General features: G+C 42.4%; 1 protein-coding gene across 2 annotated transcripts in view; it reads left to right on the top strand.

The window, feature by feature from the left end:
• The window catches only part of SLC1A4 (solute carrier family 1 member 4), a 35,926-nt gene extending 12,484 nt beyond the window's left edge, over window positions 1–23,442 (top strand). The window contains exons 2-8 of one of the 2 annotated variants that reach the window (XM_018555662.1): window positions 4,339–4,381; window positions 6,651–6,713; window positions 14,749–14,915; window positions 16,339–16,572; window positions 18,127–18,321; window positions 19,509–19,643; window positions 23,052–23,442. In XM_018555662.1, coding sequence (XP_018411164.1) covers window positions 4,339–4,381; window positions 6,651–6,713; window positions 14,749–14,915; window positions 16,339–16,572; window positions 18,127–18,321; window positions 19,509–19,643; window positions 23,052–23,286 — 1,072 coding nt within the window. In that variant the 3' untranslated portion in view covers window positions 23,287–23,442. The remainder of the gene's footprint in view (window positions 1–4,338; window positions 4,382–6,650; window positions 6,714–14,748; window positions 14,916–16,338; window positions 16,573–18,126; window positions 18,322–19,508; window positions 19,644–23,051) is intronic. The other variant, XM_018555669.1, reaches the window with a different exon arrangement.
• Window positions 23,443–24,863: the final 1,421 nt, after the last annotated feature.

The following is a 24,863-nucleotide window of genomic DNA, read 5'->3' as shown; positions in this document are numbered from 1 at the left end:
TAGGGCTGCAACAACTAATCGACATAATCGATTATAATCGATTATTGAAAAAGTTGTCAACTTTTTCAATCATCGATTAATCGGCTTCTGATTGGTTGACCCTGTTCACGGCTCCACACACGCTGCGCGCCACACCTCCTCCCCACCTCACGCTCGCTGCTGCCAGACCCGCCTGGCCGCATCTACGCTCCACACGCAGCACCTCCTCCATGCCTCACGCTCACCGGCCACCCACGATCGGCACAGGGACGCGGGTAGAAGTAAGTTGCTGGAAGACTGCTCAGGTAAGCCTGCACTCCCCCACATGGTGCTCTATAATGTATTGCTGGGATTTGTATTCCTCTATAGCTGATGGTACATTCTGCTGTATATTATACCATCAGCTATAGAGGACTACAAATCCCAGCAATACATTATACACAGTATGTATAATGTATTGCTGAGATTTGTTGTATTCCTCTATAGCTTGTAGTATTCTGTATTGTATTGCGCTGTATAGAGGACTACAAATCCCAGCAATAATACATTATAAAGTGGAATACCACCAGCTAAAGAGGAGTACAACAAATCCCAGCAATAATACATTATACAGCGCAATGCAGAATACCGCCAGCTATACTACTATTGCTGTGTTTTGTTGTATTCCTCTATAGCTGGTAGTATTCTGCATTGTGCTGTATAATGTACTATTGCTGGGATTTGCAGTCCTCTATAGCCGGTGCCAGTCTTCATCATTGCTGTATAATTTTACATTTCACTATATTGCACACCACACTTTTTTTTGTTTTTCTTTTTTACTTCCACCGCTCCAAGCTTGCTCCTGTGATGGAGTGCAATCTCAATACAAACTAGTAGTCCCATCATTGGAGCCATTTTTTAAAATGTATTTTATTTTTTATCCGATTAACCGATTAATCGAACTTAATAATCGGCTAACTAATCGATTTTGAAAATAATCGTTAGCTGCAGCTCTATTCAAAACTATTTTTTAAAGCAGAGGACCTGTAGAATAAAAGAATGGTGGTCCAAATTATGTATGTCTAGCAATGTTTGCACACATGTTACTTTATAACTATATTTTAGTTGAAAAAAACACTACACATATTATAGTGCACACAAGCAAAATATTATCTCTAGGCCCGCATTGAGACCTGGACATGAGTGTTTTCAGTTGATTTTAAAGCTTTTTGTGCATTTTTGTACATTCTTTCCCATGTGCACTTTTTAAGCCTTTGTTTGTGTTTTCTTATGTGTTTTCAAGCTTCAAGTGTTTTTGTTTTAGCCAATGGAACGCAGTTTTAATCTGTGACATCATATGTTGTCATCGCTGTTGTATCTACTTGTGCTGTTGGAGTTCCCAATGTGGGAAAACTTCACACCCAATTTCTTCCCAAGCCCTCTGCTGTTTGCCATGTTTCTTGTAATGGTTATCACTGGGGTTGTAGAGGTTCTTGTGGGCCCTCGCCGGGCAGATATAAGTCTCCACATCCAGCATGGACACTTCTGAATCCTCCATTTTGTTCACAGGCAAGGTTGTTAGTCGCAAAAACGCATAAAAATGCTCCTAAACGCTACTGTTGAGCGCTTCTTGAAATCCTACTAAAGTCTATGGGCCAAAAAATGCACACTTATGCCCCCTAAAAAAAATGGTGTACTTTTTTCCATGACAAGCAGCAGCACAATGCTCAGGTGTGAACAGGCACCATTGAATATAATGGGAATCCTTATGTGAACTGTTGTTGTACTTAGGAACGAATCACTAGGGTGTTTAAAAATAAAAGACAAGACTGCATCAAGTTAATAATAAAAAAAAAATAATAACAATAATAAAAAGGACATATATCTAACCTCAAAACTGTGTTCACTGTGTGAAAAACTGCAATACTCAGAATATTTAAAAAATACAGTTCACCAGAAACCTGTTGCATTTCTGTCTTCAGGATACCTGTACCTTCATAATAACCTGAAATCTGTTCTCTAACTCAGCCTTTATCAACCATGGTGCTCTTGCACACTGGTGTGCCTTCTGGCTTCCTTGGGCGTGCCTCAAAATTTTGGGGTAGTGGACTCTGATGTGAAGGGTGAATGAAGACTGAGACAAAGGGGGCTCCTGATGTAAAGGGGGAACTGGGGAAAGGGGGGACTCTGATGTGAAAGTGGGACTCCTGATGTGAAGGGGGGATACTGATGCAAAGGGTGACTCTGATGTTAAGGGGTGGAAAAAATCTTGATGTGAAGGGGGAAACCCACTTTTTTGTGTGTTTTTGCATTGAGTCCCCCCCCCCCCCCTTAAAATCTATGACATTTGAGAGTGGGATGCCTTAAGATTTTGCATACTGTTAAAGGGTGCCGTGACTGAAAAAAGGTTTAGAAATGCTGCTTTAACTATCTGACATGCAATGATGTTGCTGTGTTTTATTTACTGGCTTCTTCTAAATGCTTGGACACCTTGATCACACACTACTGTTTTCTGAGTCCTCCAATTAAGCGTGCTCATTGTAGGAATGTGTAAGCCGTCAGGAAATGCTGGTATGTGTGTCTTTGAATGGACAAAATGTAATGGGAAATCTGATTTAACCCCTTCATGACTGAGGCCCTTTTTTCCATTTTTGCACCCATGTTATATTCCACATTTTAGGCCTGAAAATGACGTATGGGCGGCCCCTTCTTCGGGACGCAGAAGCGATCTGGCGACAGGTAAGTCGCCAGGATCGCTTCTGTTGTAAAGCCGACAGTCGGCTCTACAAGTTTAAACAGAGTCCCGGCGGCAAAAGTCGCCGGGAGTCTGTTTAAACAGCCCCGATGCTGGCGACGTACACTGTACGTCGTCAGTCACGAAGGGGTTAAACTGCTGCACAGTGCTACAGACCGAGAACTCAGAAAGAACCAGACCTAATGACCGAGAGCCTTTCAAAGAATAGGAAGTTTGCCAGGTGCCCCAAGTTTCAGCTCTTTGTTCTCTAGAAAGCACACTGCTACTGTATGAATAGACTTCCAAACTACGGCTGCTGAATACTGAGAGCTTTACTGCACCAAACAGAAATAATGAGGAACACGTTATTTCCTAACAGAAGACCATATTCTGAATCAGGAAAAGCATACTTCTGTAGCGCTCACCCCCGAAGGAGCCGCTGAATAACCGGATATTTCTATCCCCCTACACCAATGTACCGCCCAAAGCGTGGATCCACAGCACACCAACACACCTTTGAACAGTTTTATAGCAGATTTACTGACAAATCAGAGATGAACAACTATGATACAATAGTAATGACAGAAATCCCCAACAATAATGTGTATCAACAGGCTGAGGCACTCAGTGTTTGCAGTCCTCTCAATTCGCTCCGTCTGGCTCCCTCTCTCTCTGCTGGGCTGGCTGGGTCACTCCGGCGGCTGGTTCAGCCATGCGACTAGGCCTCGGTTCAGGCGCTCGAACACAGTCTCTCTGGTTCAGCAGATGAACATCCGTCCTTCAGAGCGCTGAGTCTGTGTGTCCCAATCTGTCAGTGGGAATCATACAGCCCTGCTGCAAGCAGTCCTAATTCACACAGTGCCGCACACAGGCCTGTCTCCTCCAGATCCCCCAGTCAGACTGGGCACGCTCAGTCACTGCAGTACATAGCCCTCCTCCTTCCTCTCGCACAGCATCCTGGGAGTGGTAGTTCACAAGAGCTCGTTACCCTTAGGAGAACTATGGGCAAAAGCCCTGACCCCATAGTTCTCCTTTAACTCCTGCGTTTAGTGTCACTTGAAGGTAACCACTGCTTTGTATTCACTCATCACATGCTTGGTTTGCTTTGTCAAGGTTTCTGACAGGTTCACCTTAAAGGCCAACCACGCACAAAATAACCAATTCAGTGTTATGTGGAATCTAACATTACAGCACAAACTTGTACTTCATTATCCTGCATTAATGAGATTTGTTGGCTAAAGTTCCAGAGCTTTCCTACCATCATGGTTGGAAACACTATAGTGTTTGGTTTTAGAACTAACACAATACTCTATCTTTCCTTCCTATGTTTATCTTCTGTTCCTAAGAAGTATTCAGGAGCAGGCTTGATTATCAGGTTAGATGTAATAGTAATATATTTGGTGGGAGTCTTGACCTTCCTCTGACAGATCTCACAGCGGGACCCTGAAAGGTGAGTTTGGTTTCCATAACATGTAATACAATCCATATGGTAAAAGTAACAATGGTCAATATTGTTCAAGATATTCAAGTCCTAAAATCAAGTAAAATGGAGAGTTCAGGGAGGTTATTTTCTGACTTACATAATGTTTGACTTGGCTAAGTAACATGTTAGTAAAAAATAACTGTCTCTTCTTTTTTTTTTACAGAAACCTGATGCCTGCAAACCTTGTTGCTGCAGCCTTTAGATCGGTAAGACTCTCACATGAGTTGTGAAATAAAATGTATGGCCATTTAGACCACTGACAATATAACATACTGAATATCTGCCTGTCTCGAGTCTAAGCAGATCTGTTAATTTTTGACACCAAGAAAGATATACAGAATGAGAGCACCAGCGAGTTTGTTTGTATCCAGAATAGACTTTATTTGTCAAAAACATTCAGTACAAATCCAACGCGTTCAGGAGGTTACAAAGGTCTCTTATCAGGGCTAATCGGAGCTATTTTTGAACAGTGTAAATAGTTCCTTTCAAAGGTTGTATCTCTGTGGATGGTGCTGCCAAACTAGCGATTGGAGCAAGTTCATGGAGATTCAGCTTTTGATAAACATTTACTGTATAGTGGCCAGTATTTGCATGAATCACTTTAGAGCTCCTTGTGTTCCCTGAAATGTTTTTTTTGTTTTTGTTTAAATGTTGTTCGATAAAATAAAATCTATTCCGCTGGCTCTCTCATCTAGTATTTCTTCCTGGTCATCATCAGGACCACTGCTTTTGGCTCTTAGAGAATAATCGGTTCCCACTCACATGGAAAATTTCCAGTAGTTTGAAAACCTTTGTGTGAAAGAATGAGGATTTATTATTGCCCCCTAGGAAGGTTACAGATAGCCGGTTTACTCCAAGAGATACTTAAATCAGGGGCATTGCTTAATAACCATCTATGGCCACCATAAAAGTGGCTATAGGCACTAGATGGCTGGTCTGCGCTACATGATCTGCTTGCTGAAAAAAGTGCTGTACAACCATGTACATTTGCAACAAGTAACTGGGCATGTTTTTTTCTTATGGCGGTGAGAGTACCTGAGTCCTGGCTTCTTATAGGGGAAAACAAGAGCGACTGGCCAGGAAAATTAATGCCAGTCAATGGCATTGTTCCATAAAGCACATAACGGGAAATGTCAACATAAAAATCTGCCCGATCCTGCTGTAATGGGTGGGATCAAGGAAAGGTCATTGCTCATGTCTGCAGGCACTTTAAGTATAAAAATAGATTTATAGATTTAATAGGCTTGCTTTAATTGGACTGGTTACTTGTGATGCTTGGCTATCATCAACATTTGCCTGTATGTTGGTTATCTAATTATTTTTCCAAAGCACAAAAAGGACAGAAATCAAAACAAGGGATTAATATCTTAGAAAAATATTACGGCTCTTGATTTAAATCTGAAATCATAGGGTTCTCTGTGCTCCTGCAGCTAATTGCTATGGGTGTATAAAAATGTTGTGCCCTTTTGAGAAGAGAAAGAAAGGAAATCTTGGTTATGCTGTTTACCAGACAAGAGACATTGAGCTGAAATGATCACTTTCATCCCAGGGTAGTGGGGGCTGTGCCATAATGGAATAGGTTCTGTTGTTATATCTAACTCTTTAGTGCAGTGATCCATAAAGTGATGGATAGAATAGAGACATAAATTAAGACGGGGAGATTATGAGATTATCGTCGGGCCTCACACGATAGATAGTTCAGGGTTCAGTAAACTATATTCTGGTGTTCATATACAATAGACCAGTGACCATTGGGGTTGAATTTGTGGCCCTCCAGTGGCCTTCCTTGGTATAGGAGAAGATACTTAGTTAATGTATATATCAGTGCACATAAAAAAAATATTTAATACATCTCTGCAAAACATGCACATTTCCCCAATGTTTTATCTATTTGAAAAGGTTGCAAGTACAGAAAATGGCCTGTTGATCCTGGAAGAAATACAGCAAGCTTCCAACTTCCTGTGTTAATTGACAGTTTTGCCTCTGCTGCACCGAAATCCCAAACAGTTTTGTTAGCCCTTACTGAGTTCTACCCTTCTGGACTACTGAACACCTCCACCTTGAGGTAGAGATGATGAGGTGGTTCTGTAGTCCAGCAGGAGAGAACTCAGGCAGAAATGACAACACTGCTTTGGGATTTCAGTGCAACAGAGTCAGAATTGTTAGTTCTTACAGGAAGTTGCAAGTTTACTGTATTTCTGGCAGGATCAACAAGTTTTGTTCTGTACATGTTTAAATAGACAAAATATGAAGAAGTGTCCATGTATTATAGACCACATAAAGGTGGCATTTTGGGGTGTCCTGTAACTTGCATTATCTTAAATAATGACCCATTCTAGATAAAAGGCACCACACAGTTGTCGGATGCTTCTCTCACTACTGTAAATTTGCTGTGTTAAATTGAATACATTTTTTACTTATACTCAATAAGCTCTTCAGTGTTGGTGTAATATGAATTCTTTATTTCTGTTTCAGTACGCCACAGACTACATAACCTACACAAGAAACACAACAAATGGAAACATTACCATTGAACGGGTAAGTTGATCTACCAGCAGGGGTCATATCTACTAAAATATTATGGGAACCATAATGAATTTATCATAAGGCTGTATATATAAGATTATTAGACAAGAATATGTATGTCTTGGAGACATCTTTGGTGTTTTTATAGCTTCCAAGTGAGAAGGCTCTCATATCAGGGGTACCTCTAAGATTAGGAAACATAAATACCTTTTCATGAGGTGATAGCCTGAAGATAGCAGCAGGAATTCATGAGAGTTCATTTACAAAAATGTATAAAAGCAAAAGTGGGGTTGTTGTGCCTAGGAAGAAATTAAAGTGACAGTAAACTGGGAGTTAAAGGGTTATTAAATCCTTGCATGTTTTTGCATATATCTACTGCTTGCAAAACGATTAAAAAAATACAATAATTAAAGGGTTAATACTTACCTGTGTCTCCGCCGCGCGCTCCAGACCGAACATCTAAAAATATCTCTGGCGGCTGCAAAGGATCTTGGGGTGCAGTTCAGATGTTCAGCCAGGAGACGAGGAGAGACGCAAGGTAAGTCTATGGACCAGCGTGCACATGAGAGAAGAGGAGGACAGAGGAGTCAGTGCTGGATCCGAGACCTGCACCAGCTCTGGAGAGACAGTTGAAAAAGACAGTAAAGAAGAAGATGATCGGATTAAGAGACATCATTTAAGGTAAGTCCTTACAGCAGGATTGGGAAAGGGGGGAAACAATGTTTGACTTTAATGTCACTTTAAAACCGAAAAGTACGTTCACGTACCTTAACTATAAACAAAAAATGTATCTTATTTGTGTATCACTCAGCTGTAGATCATCAAATCATCTCTCAATTGGTGCTGACACTGTGCTTCCTTCTGGAGGGTGGCTACTTTTGTTGCCCATGGTCCCTGTGTGTGTGTTGTAACGTAGCCACCGCTCCAAGCTCACTCCCATGATGGACTACAATCTCACATTTAGTTTACTAATTTGTATTGAGATTGAGGTTCTACAGCCGAGTGATACACAAATAAGATATATTTTTGTTAATACTTAAAGGAGAACTGTGAGGTGAGTGCTTTTCACTCACATCATAGCTCTAGCCGACCTGTGACAATGAGACTGTCTCAGTAGATCGAGAAGTGAGCGAACACATACCGGCGTTCGCTCACCTCTCGATCCTGTCGTAGCTCTCTGCCGTGACAGGGGAGGGGCTGGATTCCCCCCGCTCCGATCGCCAGCGCTGACTGGCGGATCGGACGGGGCGGGTACAGCTGGCTCTGCCTCTGGATAGGCAGAGCCAGCTGTCACTCATGCAGCCAGCTGTCACTCATGCTGTAGCTCGCGGTATACTGAGCTTAGGGTGACGGGAGGACGCTAGTTTGTGTCCTCCCGTTACCCTAAGGAGAACTATGGGGAAAAGCCTTAACCCCATAGTTTTCCTTTAAGTTACTTGAATGTATTTTTATGATTTCACTCCTGAGTTTAGTGTCACTTTAAGTCATCTTTATTTCTTTGGGAAAATTAAACATGATATTGTACCGGCTTCCATACTACAGCTCTTCTTTGCCCCACATATCATAAACCATCCCTACTGACTCCTGTAGCTGTAACTGCTTTTATAATTCTGTGCATCCAGTCTTATAATTAAGCCCCTCTTGCCTCTCTACTGAAGCAGTAACAAAGCTTGGTTAATAACACACCCCTGCCTGTTGATCGATTAGTGAAGGGGCAGCACAAAAAGGTGGCCAAACACTTTATAACCCTCGCAAGACTTTTGTCTTGCGAGGGTTGTAAAGTACTTTAAAAAACGTACGATCTGCCCATCTTGGACAGGCAGATCGTACTTGCGATCATCGCAAGCCCGCCCCCCTGAGGGGCGGGCTTCCGATGACTGCAATGCTGAACGGGCAGTGTGCGCGTGCGCACACCGGCCCGTTCGGCAGTGATCTCTTGATCATGTTAAAAACCAGCCGAAAACCGTACGCTTCTTGACTGGTTTTCCAACATGCTCGATATACAAAAGACGTGCGACCGTACATTAGAAACGGTCACACGCCTTCCATACACTGCACGATTCTCGTACGATCGTGGGATTTCCCGCGATTCTCGTACGAGAATCGTGCAGTGTATGGGCACCTTAAAGGAGAACTATGAGGTGAGTGCTTTTCACACACCTCATAGTTCTAGCCGACCTGTGACAATGAGACTGTCTCAGTAGATCGAGAAGTGAGCGAACACATACCGGCGTTCGCTCACCTCTCGATCCTGTCGTAGCTCTCTGCCGTGACAGGGGAGGGGCTGGATTCCCCCCGCTCCGATCGCCAGCGCTGACTGGCGGATCGGACGGGGCGGGTACAGCTGGCTCTGCCTCTGGATAGGCAGAGCCAGCTGTCACTCATGCAGCCAGCTGTCACTCATGCTGTAGCTCGCGGTATACTGAGCTTAGGGTGACGGGAGGACGCTAGTTTGTGTCCTCCCGTTACCCTAAGGAGAACTATGGGGAAAAGCCTTAACCCCATAGTTTTCCTTTAAGTTACTTGAATGTATTTTTATGATTTCACTCCTGAGTTTAGTGTCACTTTAAGTCATCTTTATTTCTTTGGGAAAATTAAACATGATATTGTACCGGCTTCCATACTACAGCTCTTCTTTGCCCCACATATCATAAACCATCCCTACTGACTCCTGTAGCTGTAACTGCTTTTATAATTCTGTGCATCCAGTCTTATAATTAAGCCCCTCTTGCCTCTCTACTGAAGCAGTAACAAAGCTTGGTTAATAACACACCCCTGCCTGTTGATCGATTAGTGAAGGGGCAGCACAAAAAGGTGGCCAATCGTCTCAGTATACCGCAAGCTGCAGCTCGCGGTATACTGAGCTTAGGGTAACGGGAGGACGCTAGTTTGTGTTAAGGAGAACTATTGGGAAAAGCCCTGACCCCATAGTTCTCCTTTAAGTAATCAGTTCTGCTCGCCTTTGTCTACCCAACCGAGCCTGACTGTCTCTTAGCACTAAATTTTTGTGCAGCACAGCTGCAATACATCACAGTATGCTGCACTGCATAGTAAAAAGCATTGAGTTAAAAAAAAAGTCATTAAAAACACACAGCACTGGTTTAAAAATGCATACTAACGCATGCATTATGTGTGCGCTATAGTATGCGCTAATCTGTGAATGAACTCTAAACCTGCCATGCCAGGAATGGGGTGTCTATCATTATTTACCTCTTCCTGAAAATGGTAGTAGGGCTATTGTGCTAACCCTCCAGCCTCAATACTTTCTGATTTGTTGACCTGCAGCCGCATATCAGGAAAATCAAAATAAAGTCAAAAGTCTAAACTTTTTCGAGGTCAATGATTGAAAATATCAAAACAAAATGGGTTAACCTGAAAACCAAGCACCTGACATTCTCAGAATGAAATATCAACATTGGCAGCCTCTATGGCTTTCTCATGGAAAGTTTCCTTTTAACAAATTGGACATTAATATTGTATGATGTGCAATTCAAGTTTAATATGTCATTCCTTGAATGATTGCACCTACAGGTACACCCTGATTGAGCTCATTTCATCATTTTGCATTAAACACGTTGGATTTAGCTAATTTCCAACATTTCATTCATCTTTTCTGTCAATTAGATGTTATAGGCTGTGCACACTAATTTTTAGAAGATAATGCATATTTTGTGTTTCAATGTCATTTCCTATAAAACTATAGATTGACTTGATATGTCTCTTGACTCACCTCATAATTTCATTTAATTCCCTGGTATCTGCATATTAATGAAGACTTTGGCTTGCAGACAGATATCACAATAATCTCATTAGAACCTTGTCTGCTGTAGTTAATGATTCAGTGCCTGTTGTATTACAGGAAACAGGGAATTAATAAGCATTTAGTACCATTTCACCATGTTCTTGTTGGATTTTCTAAGAGGTTGGGCAGTAATTTTTTTTCCATAATTGTGATATTAAAGCAGTAGAAGCATAGGTCAGATAAATGGCAAAAGTTGAAACTCTTTTTAATGATTGCCATTTTCATATGAACTAGGTTCAGCTACTAGTGTTGAAATAAAATGTTCTTGCTTGAAAGTAGGGATGTCCCGATACCACTTTTTCAGGACCAAGTACAAGTACTTCCCCGCATGTACTTGCCGATACCAATTACCGATACTTTTTCTTAAAGGGACAGGTGACTTTAAATGATCCATAGTACAACTACATGTTATTTACTATGGATCATGGTTTAACCTATTCATGTTAGCAGCGGAGAATTGTAACTCTATTGCTGGAGTGTAGTGGAGGTGTGTGCTGTATATATGTACTACATATACCTTACACACACCCAGTACACTACAGCAATAGATTTACATGCAGCCCCGTCCCAGCTTCCCTCACTCACAGTTTCACTCCGATCCCTGTTGCCTCACGCGGTGCCTCTTGTCATCGGCGCTGGGCAGGATCGCTGCATCACGTCTCGGTGCTCAGCTTGTGGGAGATGCTCACAATTCTGCCCTGCTAACATGAATAGGTTAAAGCATGATCCATAGTACATATACAGTACACACGTCCAGTACACTGCAGTAATAGAGTTACAATTATCCCCTCCTAACATAAATGGGTTAAATCATGATCTATAGTACATAATATGTAGATGTACTACGGATCATTTAACCTATTAATATTAGCAGAGGATAATTGTAAAGGTGCCCATACACCTGCCGATTATCGTGCGACCAGCCCACCTGAGGGTGACCCTGCAATGCCCACCATAGAGAGTCTATGGTGGGCTCTGCAGGTTCACCCTCAGGTAGGATCTTGAGTGGGCTCTGCAAGGAGTATAACTAGAAATCATGGGGCCCCATACAAAATTTTGCTATGGGGCCCTGTGATTTTTAGTTACGACCCTTATCCCCTGCTAACATGATTAGGTTAAATCATGATCCATAGTACAACTACATGTTATGTATGTACTATAGATCATGATTTAACATAATACTCTATATGAAGTACATGTACACTTACACTACACATTATAAATACAATACTGGCAAAGTGGCAAAAACTACACCACTTGCCATCTCAGCAAAGGGCCTCACTTACTAGTGCCTGTTGAATGGAGGTGCCGAATTAGTTTTTTTTCCTCATGTGAGGACGACGTCAGCGGCACTGAGTGGAGGAGCGTCGCGTCACTGCTGTGGGCGGAGCTACAGGTTCAGGGGCTTCAGTTACTAAACACGTGCAGGGCAAAATAAATTGTTTCGGACGAAACAAATGAAAACTAAAAACATTTTCCTTCGTTTCAAATGAAACAAATTTTTTACTGTTTTGTAGGGATGTCCCGATAGCACTTTTGTAACTCTATTGCTGTAGTGTAGTGGAGGTGTGTGCTGTATATATGTATTACATTTACAGTACACACTTCCGGTACATTGTAGCAATAGATTTACAGGCAGCCCCGTCCTAGCTTCACTCACTCCGATCCCTGTTGCCTCACACGGTGCCTCTCGTAATCGTCGCTGGGCAGGATCGCTGCATCGCGTCTCGGTGTTCAGCTTGTGGGAGGCTCTCACAATTCTGCCCTGCTAACATGAATAGGTTAAATCATGATCTATAGTACATATACTGTACAGTACACATGTCCCGTAGACTGCATTAATAGAGTTACAATTATCCCCTGCTAACATGTATGGGTTAAATGTTCCATAGTACATAATATGTAGTTGTACTACGGATCATTTAACCTATTAATATTAGCAGAGGATAATTGTAAAGGTGCCCATAAGACAAATGCCGCACGGGCCACTGACAGTAATCTGTGCAGCAGCGCGTTCCTCTCCACACAGTCAATGAGAGCCAGCAGCGGCGGTGGAGCAGGCTGGACCCGGCAGTGGAGGAGGAGGCGGGGCCCATCAGCGACCTTTGACGAAGAGGAGGCGGACAGGTAAGGAGTGCAACCAGCCCACCTGAGGTTGACCCTGCAGAGCCCACCATAGAGAGTCTATGGTGGGCTCTGGAGGTTCACCCTCAGGTGGGATCTCGAGTGGGCTCTGCAAGGAATATAACTACAAATCACGGGGCTCCATACAAAATTTTGCTATGGGGCCCTGTGATTTCTAGTTACGCCCCTGATCCCCTGCTAACATGATTAGGTTAAATCATGATCCATAGTACAACTACATGTTATGTATGTACTATAGATCATGATTTAACCTAATACTCTATATGAAGTACATGTATACACATTATGAATACAATACTGGCAAAGTGGCAAAAACTACACCACTTGCCATCTCAGCACAGGCCCTTACTTACTGGTACCTGTTGAATAAAGGTGCCTCACGAGGTTCCGAATTAGTTTTTTTTTTCCTCATGTGAGGACGAGGAGGAGCGTTGCGTCACTGCTGTGGGCGGAGCTACAGGTGGAGACCTCTGGGCAGTCGCCGGCCAACTAGAATAGAACCCATCTGGAGCTCCGCCCACAGCAGTGACGCGACGCTTCTCCAGCCTGCCCAGAGGACGACAGCCTCCACGGAAGGTATCACACAAAAAATAAAAAAACAGAGCAAGCTTCGGCTAGGCATCGGGGCATTTTGACAAGTACAAGTACTTGCCAAAATGCCCTGTATCGGGCCCGATTCCGATGCTAGCATCGGTATCGGGACATCCCTACTTGAAAGTCATATAACGAATGAGAAGCCTGCATATCAGTGTTATTTTTGTAATGGTATAATACTGAATTAAGTAATCACTCTGGGGGGAATTTATCAAATCTGGTGCAGACAGAATCTGGTGCAGTTGCCCATGGCAACCAATTAGCATCTCTTCAGTTTGCTCTTCTAAGATTTGAAAATGAGAGAGAGAAGCTGATTGGTTGCAGTGCAAATCTGCTCCAGATTCTGTCTGCTCCAGTTTTAATAAATTCCCCTCTCTGTCCTAGCATTTCTTATTTCTTGTGACTGGCTCCAGTGGTTTTAATGTTTGACCTAAAACTAATTTGTATAACTTGTACATCTTCTCTGTATAGCCTTTATGCCGCAGCCATACACCCGTCCCCCCCGCCCGCAGTGCGATCGCCCGCCCCAGAATGCCTGGCACAGCAATGCCTGCATTCCAGTCCAGTCCAATTGCAACAAAATAGTGCTTGTACTATTTTTTGCGATCGCACTGGACCGGAATGTAGCCATGTGTTCTGGTGCGGGCGATGACACTGCAAGCGGGGGGGACGTGTCTGTGATGCTATTGATTGGAATGCACTGCCACGCTCCCTCCTGCCCCACAACGGAGGGAGGCTTCCACTATGCTATCCAGTATGTTCTGGCCACTAACCGTGCCCGAAGGGCCCTGGAGATGCTGTGAACCAGCCCTAAAACAGGCCAAGGCACAGAGAACCCACCTGGTATTTACCAACACATCCCACAGGGCTTTACTGCAGAACGGCTCCCAGCTTGTGGCCTTGAACACATGCCTGTAGACTAAAGCTGACCAGAACAGAACCAGAGCAAGGTACTACCGGTAAGTCAACAGGCAATCTCATAAATGGAGATCCACAGCAAAAATCTTCTCCTTCCCATCAAGAGATCCTGTCCTCATTTCCCCTGCCATGATATACACTGCTTTACTATATAATACATACTGCTGTCCCCTGCTTCACCCGCCAGCTACTGCTTTCCCATATAAATATGGTCAGGGCAGGCATCGAGCAAGCAAAGTCTGATACAAGGCCAAGGTCAATAACAGGGAATACTGGAATTCAGGGACACTGGAACTCAAACTGGGGCCTGGGGCTAGAACTGAAACCTATTGCTCAACTGAGCACTGCTAAATAGTAAGGTTGATTGATAGGCTGGGCAGGTACTGACTGAGAAGCTGCTATATCAATCAGCGGGTGGGGTCTGGGGACACCTATAGCTCTCAGTCCAGTTCAGCAACAAGGTAAGAAATAAAAGCACAAGTTTGTAGAACGACAAGTAACAAATTAGGTTAGCTGCTGATCTGTGACAATGTTTTAGGCTCCTAAAAATCTGAAGATGATATTTGACAGTGAAATATCTCTCCACAGGTGCCCGTAGGTACAGAGGTTGAAGGGATGAATATTTTGGGACTGGTTCTCTTTGCTCTTGTCCTGGGAGTGGCCTTGAAAAAATTGGGACCAGAAGGGGAGGAGCTCATCAGATTTTTCAATGCTTTTAATGAAGCTACCATGGTTCTTGTGTCTTGGATTATGTGGTAAGTTATTTAAGATGCCTCAGCTTACCCTACACAGCTATGGAAAAAAAGCTCTTTTTTGAAAAAAAGCACTATTTACAGAGATCAATGAACAGAAGTCCCTTGATCTTCCACCACTCTCCCTCCTAATGTCCCTTTTGGTTTTTGCTTCTGAGCTCCTAAGAATAGCATAGTGAGAATGGGAAAGTTGCCAGGGCAGGCAAGAGTCGGGGTAGAAACATTTCACATAACATGGTACATGGTTCAGTTGATGCTCATAAATGCAGTCCTAGCTCTTGCAGCACACATGGTCAACTGTATACATTTTGCATTCCAAAAGTCAAGTCAAAGTCTCTTTTAATGACCTTGTCTTGTGCATTTCATCTCCCTGAAATTATTGAGAGTATTACAATATTGTACAGGCTGAGGCCTCGTTCACACCTGAACGTTTTGTAGCGCGTTCTACGCTCGACGAACGCTCTACAAAACGCTCAAACATCTAAATCCCATTGTATTCAATGGGTCTGGTTCACACCTTGCCGTATTTCCGCCCATCCCTAACGCGCTACAAAACGGCCCACGCCTGAAAAGGTACATGTACTACTTTGGGCCGTTTTTGTTGCGCGTATCCATTTGGTTACAGCCAAGTAGCCCTCGGAAACGCGCGCTTGTCGCGCGGTAAAAAACGCACGACAACCGCGCGACAGACGCGCATATGCAATACGCCTAGGTGTGAACCAGGCCTAAGACTGCTGGAGGGTGCCACCATCTTGGTTGTGACATCAGCCGCTCCAGGCAGACTCAGATCTGTCATTCAAATTATGCTCTGTATTATTCCACTGCTATCAATTATTTATGTTTGGGGCTCACAGTCTCTCATTTATCTGATGACAGGGCAGAGAGGACAATAGCAGAACAATACCAGCAGTACCATCTAATCTACTTTGCATATATTACAATTAGTCCTGTTTTGTTTACATTTGTGTTCAAACAACTCTACTCCAACTAACTTTGCTGCTTAACTACCTTATGGCTGCACACAGATAACAAATAGCTGATCTTACCAGAAATCTTATGATTTGATAATCAACAACTGTGCGGGATCCTGCTGTCTTCCTACATACCAGTGGGGAAAGGGGGGGGGGGGGGGGGACACAGTGGCCGACACTGGAACTTAGTGGAAGTGGTCAGATTCCTACTAACATAAAGATTCCTCAAAACACAGGAAATATTTTTCTTTTACAAAAATTTAGGAAACATGCAAGTGCCCGTTGAGGTTTTCATTTAAAGTGAGGTCTGGTAACAGGGTATCTTTAAATAACAGAAGCCTAAACGTTTCACTGGAGAACTTAAATGGAATTTAACTTTGAAACTAAAGGCAAATGTATTTTCTGTTGTGCAACGTTCCAAATATACTGATTATTCTTGCATGGTTCTTCTTTAGGTATGTCCCTATTGGAATTATGTTCCTAGTTGGCAGCAAGATTGTTGAGATGGGAAATGTTGTGCTTCTGGTGACCAGCCTTGGGAAGTACATCATAGCGTCTATTCTGGGTCACATTATTCATGGAGGAATAGTACTTCCACTCATCTATTTCGCTTTTACACGCAAAAACCCCTTCACATTCTTACTTGGGCTGATAACTCCCTTTGCAACTGCTTTTGCAACATCTTCAAGGTAAGTTTTTGCATGGTCATTGCTCACCCTTCAGTAAGCTTACACATCTGAAGTAATGACATTTGTAAGGGTGTCAGTGGGCTCCAATGGGTGCTTAGCTCTGATTGTCCTTTAGCGCTTCTTGTGATGGCCCCGGAATGTAGCCACCACATTCAGCACTTCAGGTGAGCCAAACTCACCTGAACTGAATAGTGTGCAGCTCAAAGATAAATATGAATGATGAACCATTTTGTGAGGGCATTGGTTGGTTTGTAATAAATATATTTATGTATATAAATTGTAGTCTGTATATAAATTAGAAATCCAAGCTATGAAATGTGTACAGGAAAAGTAACTTACTTGCTCAGGGATTTTGTTTTTATCCAGGCTATGCTATCCAGGAAGACTTGCCACCAACCAGAAAATCAATGCAATAGATTATAACGTAAACATGAGTTTTCTTTGGTATAGAATGCCTAGATTAAGCACGTTTTTGAGCATAACTCTTGGAGAGCCTGTAGCTTTTTGCCAGTCATCCAGCACCGTGCCACCTCTCAGCAGTGATTCCAGGAGACTGTGGTGGAGACAGATGTTTGAAGTTAGGAATACCTGCTATGCAGAATCAAATGCTTACATCCAGATCTTTTTGCCCACATAAATGTCCTGTTTTAAACAAACAATACCAGAATGGAATACAAAAGATCTGTGGCTGCTATATGTTTTTTCATAGGACATCTCCAGGTTTTACTGAAAACACCACCAAATAGAGGCACAAATGTACACAGATTGGGTGTTATGTTAAAAAAAGATCTGTCTGTATTATTACCGTGAAAGGCCAATTCTGCTAAAAAAAACTGCTGATTAAGTTAGTTACATAGTAAGCCACAGCAAGTATAACGTTCTCAGACTTGCATTGAGAAAGATGAACTCTAAAGGATGATCACAGTTTTGTTATTAAAATGTCAGCAGCATGTGGAATTGATCACTTCCACTAGAAAGCCAACATTTGGCTGTGATGTACATGCCATAGCTGCCACCAATGTATTTAATAAGAAAGGGTTAATGTCTATTATTCTGTATCTAGTTTTCCAGATGATACTTTTCTTCCTATCTGTGTCCCTGTTGAGGAAAGTTTCCCTCGTTTCTGTATTCCAGGTGACTGGTAACTGGTACAGGAAGTCTACAGAAATCTCCCCAGGAGATGCAAAATAGCAATACCAATGCAATGGAATGGAATTTTTGTTGGACGAATGACTAACTTTGTTTTATATATAGTGTTAATGTTGCCCAAAGAATCCTGGGCAAATATTTGACGAATGTCAGGCAAATTGGCCATCAAATTGTTTATAAATTTACTGCATTGACATGATTAATTACATCTAGCTGATCAAATTCACAGGCGAAAAAGGCTCTAGATTCCCTCAAACCCATCTTGACCCCTCTATGTCTCTGGTCAGCCAGTCTCCCTAGTCGGTATTTTCACATAAGCACATTTTGTCGCTCATTAGTATATGCTGATGATTTGTTGCAGGCATGTCTTGTGATCACTAATAAGTGTGTTTTACTTGTCCTTAGTTCTGCAACTCTCCCAACCATGATCAAATACATCGAAGAAAACAATGGAGTGGACAAAAGAATTAGCCGGTTCATCCTACCTATTGGAGCAACAGTGAACATGGATGGTGCAGCAATCTTTCAATGTATGGCAGCTGTATTCATTGCCCAGATGAACAACACTGACCTAAACGCTGGACAGATCTTCACTATTCTGTAAGATAACAAGCTATGTAATAACTCCTCTCCCCAGCACAGGACAAATGTGGACATGTTTATATGTAATGCATTTATAATTATAGAGACAGCCATAATGTATACTGAACCACTCTGTGTGAATGTACTGCAGCAAGCAGTGGCAGGTACAGATGTTTTGATACTCATCATATAGTTGGCTCATACTATGAGCTCCATCTTTCAATGAACCCATTCATATACTCTCAATACAATTACTAGTAGTCACCATCAGGGCTGTCCCTATAAATGAAGCAGCCTGTGGCATGGCCGCTCTGCTGCACAATGTTTGCAGTGTGACTGGCACCTCCTTTCCACTCAGAGCTACCCAGGTTACTAAGAGCCAGGTGGGGAGATGTGTAAGGGCCAAACACATCTCCCAGCCCAGCTCTTATTAACCATGGACACTCTGGCTGGCATCCCACTCAACTCCTGGCAATCAGTGACATCACTGGTTGCCAGGAGATGAGCAGGATGCTCTGGCTGGCGTGCCGCCCAAACGCACCCCAAGCCAAACCAACCCACCCCTTCCCCTGGTTACTGTGTACCACCAGCAGCCCCCCTGCTGCTTTTTATTATACAGGAGGGAGGCCTTGATATATTAAAAGGACCTTGCCTTTTACTCCAGAGACCGCAACATACAGGGGTACAGGTACACTTAAGAAGAAGATGACACATGGACTTATCCACAGTCATACACATGTAGATTCACATGCATACACGCTATAGGTTGGACTTGATGGACCTGTGTCTTTTTTCAACCTCAAATACTATGTAACTCCAAGGTCCACTTTAACATATAGAAACATTGGATATTACTAATAAATAATAAAATGTACTTGGAAAGCATCAGCTCTCTACTGTAAAGTAGAGTTCCCAAATCCCTGGTGTCCACATGTTATATATTGTGTTCATGCCTTGGAGGCCACTGTTCTGTAGAATTAGAGCATACATGATGTAATTCATATAGCTTTGTACATTGAGGCTTTCTTTGTTACGCCACTGTCCTGGTCAATAAATATACTATTTAGAATTCATGCTCCCAGGCTGGTTTCCTCTGGATAATATATTATACAATAGATTCAGGAAGTACACCCTAATTATCATTGTCTAAAAAATATAACTTGGAGGTCAAGGTGGTTGTCTAATCATTCTTTATTACTCTTTAGTGTGACAGCAACAGCCTCAAGTGTGGGAGCAGCTGGAATTCCTGCAGGAGGTGTCCTTACTATCGCTATTATTCTAGAGGCGATTGGTCTTCCCACAAATGACTTGTCTCTCATCCTGGCGGTAGATTGGATAGTGTGAGTATTCGTGTCACAGAATCATCTCACCTTTACTTGTTAAAGCGGGCTGCATTTTATAATTATAAATTACAGGCCACAGTGTGTAGTGCTCCATGGAGTTCTCTCTTTGCACTTTCAGCACTTTGGAGGGGAGCTGGTCTCGTTGGCTTTGACAGATTACATACCCATGCCTCGGAGTGCAAATTTGTAAAGCAAATTGCTGTGCTTTATAAATATGTGTTAGAGTTTTTTTTAAAGCAGTGCTATAGCTGCAGCAAGGCAATAATGCTGTGCATTATGAATAGACGTCTTATTGTGCACAGAGTTATCAGCCAAGTGCAGTAAAATTGGCTTTTATACTGAGGGTTAAAGGAGAACTATGAGATGAGTGATTTCCACTCACCTCATAGTTCTAAGCCGACCTGTGACAATGAGACTGTCACAGGTCGGCTCAGTAGATCGGGAGGTGAGGGAACACATACCGGGTTCCCTCACCTCTCGATCCTGTCACGGCTCTCTGCCGTGACAGGGGGAGGGGCTGGATTCCCCTCTCCCCGCTCCGATCTGCCAGCGCTGACTGGCGGAACGGACGGGGGAGGGGGCGGGTACAGCTGGCTCTGCCTCTAGGTAGGCAGAGCCAGCTGTCACTCACGCAGCTGGGCGGATCCCGTCTTCCGAGTCGGGATCCGCTCCAGCTGCGGCGTCTCAGTATACCGCGAGCTGTAGCTCGCAGTATACTGAGCTTAGGGTGACGGGAGGACGCTAGTTTGTGTCCTCTCGTTACCCTAAGGAGAACTATGGGGAAAAACACTGACCACATAGTTTTCCTTTAAAGGAAATGTCTATATATTCTGTTTTTCCTAACGAGTCCTTTATGCCACATAAAATTGGTTTAATTTTAAAGATCTTACTGCATTTTCTCATTTGACATTCAGCAACCTCCCTAGCTATTCTGCCTTGAAATGATGGGCAGAAGATGTCTGCCTATTTTTGAACAGTGTGGCAGATTCTAAAGGATATTGTGTGAAGTCCTGATAAGGAGTAGTGCACATGCTGGATACCATTTCTTCCCTCTTCTTATTGAGGACCAGCCTTATCATAGAAAAGATTTTCCAACAACAGACAGTTAACTTAAAGTGGAACATCAGGCAAAAAAATATTGATTCAGATATATTCCTCAGTAGTCAAAAAAGATAGACATCCACTCTGTGGGCACCAAAGGCCTTTGCAAATCCAGATATTACCATAAAAAGTAGTAGTGAAGGACTACAGGAGGGGTGGATACAAGACCAGTCACCTGCACAAGTAGAGAGAGAGCAGCAGTGCCCGGTCTTTATTACAGGAAGTTCCTGCACAGAAAGTGCAAAATGCAGGAGACATTTCACAGTGGATTACTGCACACAACTGGGAGAAATGCACAAAAGGACACCAAGATTCAAGTATGAATATACATGACTCTTGTATTTGCTTATATCTTTAAAAAACTTTCTATTGCATTCTCAATACTACACAATAGAACTGGAACCACAATATTGATAAATACTATGGCACAAATATGTGCTGAGCATTGTTTGATTGTGGTTGAGATGACACAAAACGGAAATATGTTAAGTTTTTTTAACAATATTTGAGATATTAGAGCATAGTTTGTGGTTACAATTTTAGATCTTTTTACGTTTATAGTAGTGATTGTGTTCTCTGGATTGTAGATTTTCCAAACAATGTCTGACATTTGCAAAAATGTTTGTGAATGATGACTGTTTTGACATTAAAAGCGTGCAATCATTTTACTAGGATAATCCTAAATGGCCCAGTCACAAGTTGAATTTAGCCATTTACGATCACCATTAATAATAAAATGTGACATTAAATCCCACAATACATGGCTTCAACAGTTGTCAAGTGTGTATTTCTCAGTGACAGAGACAAGCAATGAAGAGGGAAAGCAAAGAGACATAAGATTTAAACATCTATAAAATAAATCTGCTCCTAGAAGCTTGCCTGCACTTTCTTTAACAGCTAAAGTCAGATTTTAAAATAGGAATGAATAGTGCACAGAAGGGGAGCAGTGGGAGAGATTATAAGCAAGGATTAAAAGGAACAAAAATAAGGAAACGCATTTTAACTGAACACGTTTCCAGTGGTGGAATTACACTTTAAATTGTACCTGCTTTCCATGCACAGTGGATTTAGAGTGCTGATTTCTGATAGCTTTAAGAGTGCCATCAGTATCTATGCCCGAGTAAGGTGAGAGCGATTAGGGGAATCATAATTTATTATTTCAAACCAGACAGATAACTTTGCACTAAGAGCCAGGAACAAGCTTATTGTTGCACAGAATGACCAGTCAGGAAGCACAGTCTTGATATGTGATGAATGTACAAATATAATTACAAACTATATGTGAACAACAACAAAAAATAGATCAGACTTTAATGTACACTGACAATGTTTTTACGTTAAAAAAGAAGTCTCACTAAAAATGTTACATTTTTATTTTTTTCCCCAGGGGACCAAATGCATATAGCACCTGGGCCCGTTTGGGGAGCTGGCCCCATTGCAGAATATAAGCGCCTCTTTATTTATGTTATTGCTGGCTGTAGAGCCACTCCAGTCTGAAGCCTAAAATATGGGTGTTCCTGTGGGGGAGGGCACAGCCAGCATTAGGCCTCTGTCTCCGTTCTCCCCCTGTCTGTAGAACAATCAGTGCTACAGGGAAGTGTTATAGAGGTGCCGGCTGCAAGTAAACATACAGAGCAGCAGCAGCTCTATCTCCCAGGCCCGACAGCGCTGATTGTTTATTTATAAAAGATCACTCAGCTCTGCAGGGCTGTGATCTATCTGCTAGGGCTGCTTGTAAATATACAGAGCCCCGCCCCCCAGCTTATATGAATGCATACTCAGCACTGTCAGGATTCTGTCATATACTGTACTGGCATCCACAGAACTCATCACTCATTTATAAAAGCTTACTCAGTGCTGCAGGGCTGTGATCTACCTGCCAGGGTTTATAAGCAGCCCTAGCAGATAGATCATAAAGCCCTGCAGCGCTGTGATTTTTTTTTATGAATCAATGATCAGCTCTGCCATGTCACACACTGTACTGGCCCCGACAGATCTGATCATTCATTTATAAAAGCTCACTCAGCACTGTGGGGCTGTGATCTATCTGCCGGGATTATGCTTACAAGCAACTCCGGTAGATAAAACACGTAGCCCTGCAGCGCTAAGTGATCTTTTATGAATAAATGCTCAGCACTGTTGTGGCCAGTACGGTGTATGAAATAGTCCTTACAGCATTGAGCATTCATTCATAAAAACTCACTCAGCACTGTGGGACTTATTAAAAACTTTAAAAAGACTACTGAAGTAATCGCTTAGGTGTTTCTAGCATTGCTGATAAAGTCTATCTGTTATTGTTAACAGTGACCGGACAACTACAGTAGTAAATGTTGAAGGAGATGCACTTGGAGCAGGAATTCTTCATCATCTCAACCAGAAGGAAATGGCAAAGAATCAACAGGAGCTGAATGATGTTTACGTTGAGGCTGTGCCAAACTGCAAGTCAGAAGAAGAAACGTCACCTCTTGTAATGCACAGAGACCAAACCTCAAACCCCACAAACATGGCTCTACCAGAATCAAAAGAATCTGTACTGTGATGTGCCACGTCATGCTGCTGTTTTGATTAGACTGAGGGTCGGTTCTTTAGACCAGATATTGCTCACTGCCAGTATGGGCTGCTAGAGCCTAGAATAGTGACTCCTTCCTATATCCACAGGAGTTATTCTTTAAATTCCAAACCACTAATAAGCAAAGTGCCCTATATAGAATTATATAGAAATAATCGTTTTACCATACATGATATGCTTCTTCACATAGCATTACATGAGGATCGTCTTCTATAACTGTACGTTTAGTATCACTTGCAGCAATGACATGAGCGATAGTTGTCTGGTGTCATTCTATTGCCAGAGCTTATATCTCAGTTTGCTCAAACAAGGTTATCCCATGGTAATGAGACCAGAACTGATCCTTCCTGAATCCTTAATGCAAGAGGTGACAACAAGTGAACTTAATGGGGACTTGCTGGGGATAAGACTTGCTAAGATTCAGAATGAATCGTCTATTGGACCTAGGATGTAGATAATTGTTGTTTGTCTGCCTATATTTACCCGTTTAAATTGTTTTGCAAGCATTGCATTCTGCACTTAGTTTCCCCTTAGTCCTAGCACCTCATGCAGCTTCCTGTGATGAGGCGACGACGCTGCTGCACTGCTCCTAAATTTGGAGCAGCATTGTCACCCTTATGTAGGCTGTGCCTGCTTGAACTGCAATGGGATGAAAAGATGTTGAAGGGGGTGTGGCTATAAGCATTGTCACTGCTACTTTACAAGCATGTAGTTTGTCAGTCAGCACATGGCCACACCTAGTCCTGCCCGCTGTTTTGTGGACTGATAGCTCTGCCTCTGTTGGTGATCCCCCCACCTGTGAACTGTAGTATCTTGGAGGGGAAGCATATGAGGCAGAAATGAAGGAAGATTTGTCTCAGTAAGAAAAAATAATGTAGATTGTTTTACCTGTATGAGGCTTGTGCATCACATTCTAACTGCATCTGGGACCTTTTTAGACTGTCATATAGAAGACTTTAGACATACTTTAATTTGAAAAAAATATATATATTCATTTACTAATCATGGGAAAATGGGCAAAGAAGGGAAAGTGGCAAGTGCCATAGAAGGCAATCTTGTTAAAGATAAAGTGAGTGGTTGAAGTGGTCTCCTTCAAGGTTGTACAAGAGGCAACAGTACAGTAAACAACAACATAGCACCTATATACAGTAGCTGTACCATGAGTATAAGGATGGAAGGGGTGGGGGGATTCAGGGGTACAAAAACTTGTACCTTGTGTGAGCAAGTTCCCCTTTTAGCACTTGTGTATACAAGTCCCATAAAACAAATTATATAATGTTAACATTATTTCAAGTTACATCCACTGCTCATTATTTATTTTTGTTGAGAGTGTCCAATTTCCTGTATTTTTAATAATTTTGATTATTCTAGTGGCATTTATATATTTGTTTCTTTTGTCATTCATTTGAAACCCAATTATGTATTTTATGCTGATGGATAAAAGGATACGTTTGGAATGCTAAATGTATCTAGTTCTTAAATGTATTATAGCAATCAGGGTGAAAATTATTATACAAGAGCCAATTTACACCAGGTCAGTCTTTTAA

This window comes from Nanorana parkeri, unplaced genomic scaffold, assembly GCF_000935625.1.
Source record: "Nanorana parkeri isolate BGI_ZX_2015 unplaced genomic scaffold, ASM93562v1 scaffold11, whole genome shotgun sequence".
NCBI classification, from domain to species: domain Eukaryota; kingdom Metazoa; phylum Chordata; class Amphibia; order Anura; family Dicroglossidae; genus Nanorana; species Nanorana parkeri.
Note: the sequence above shows the minus strand (reverse complement) of the source record. Positions and strands in the feature narration are given on the sequence as shown.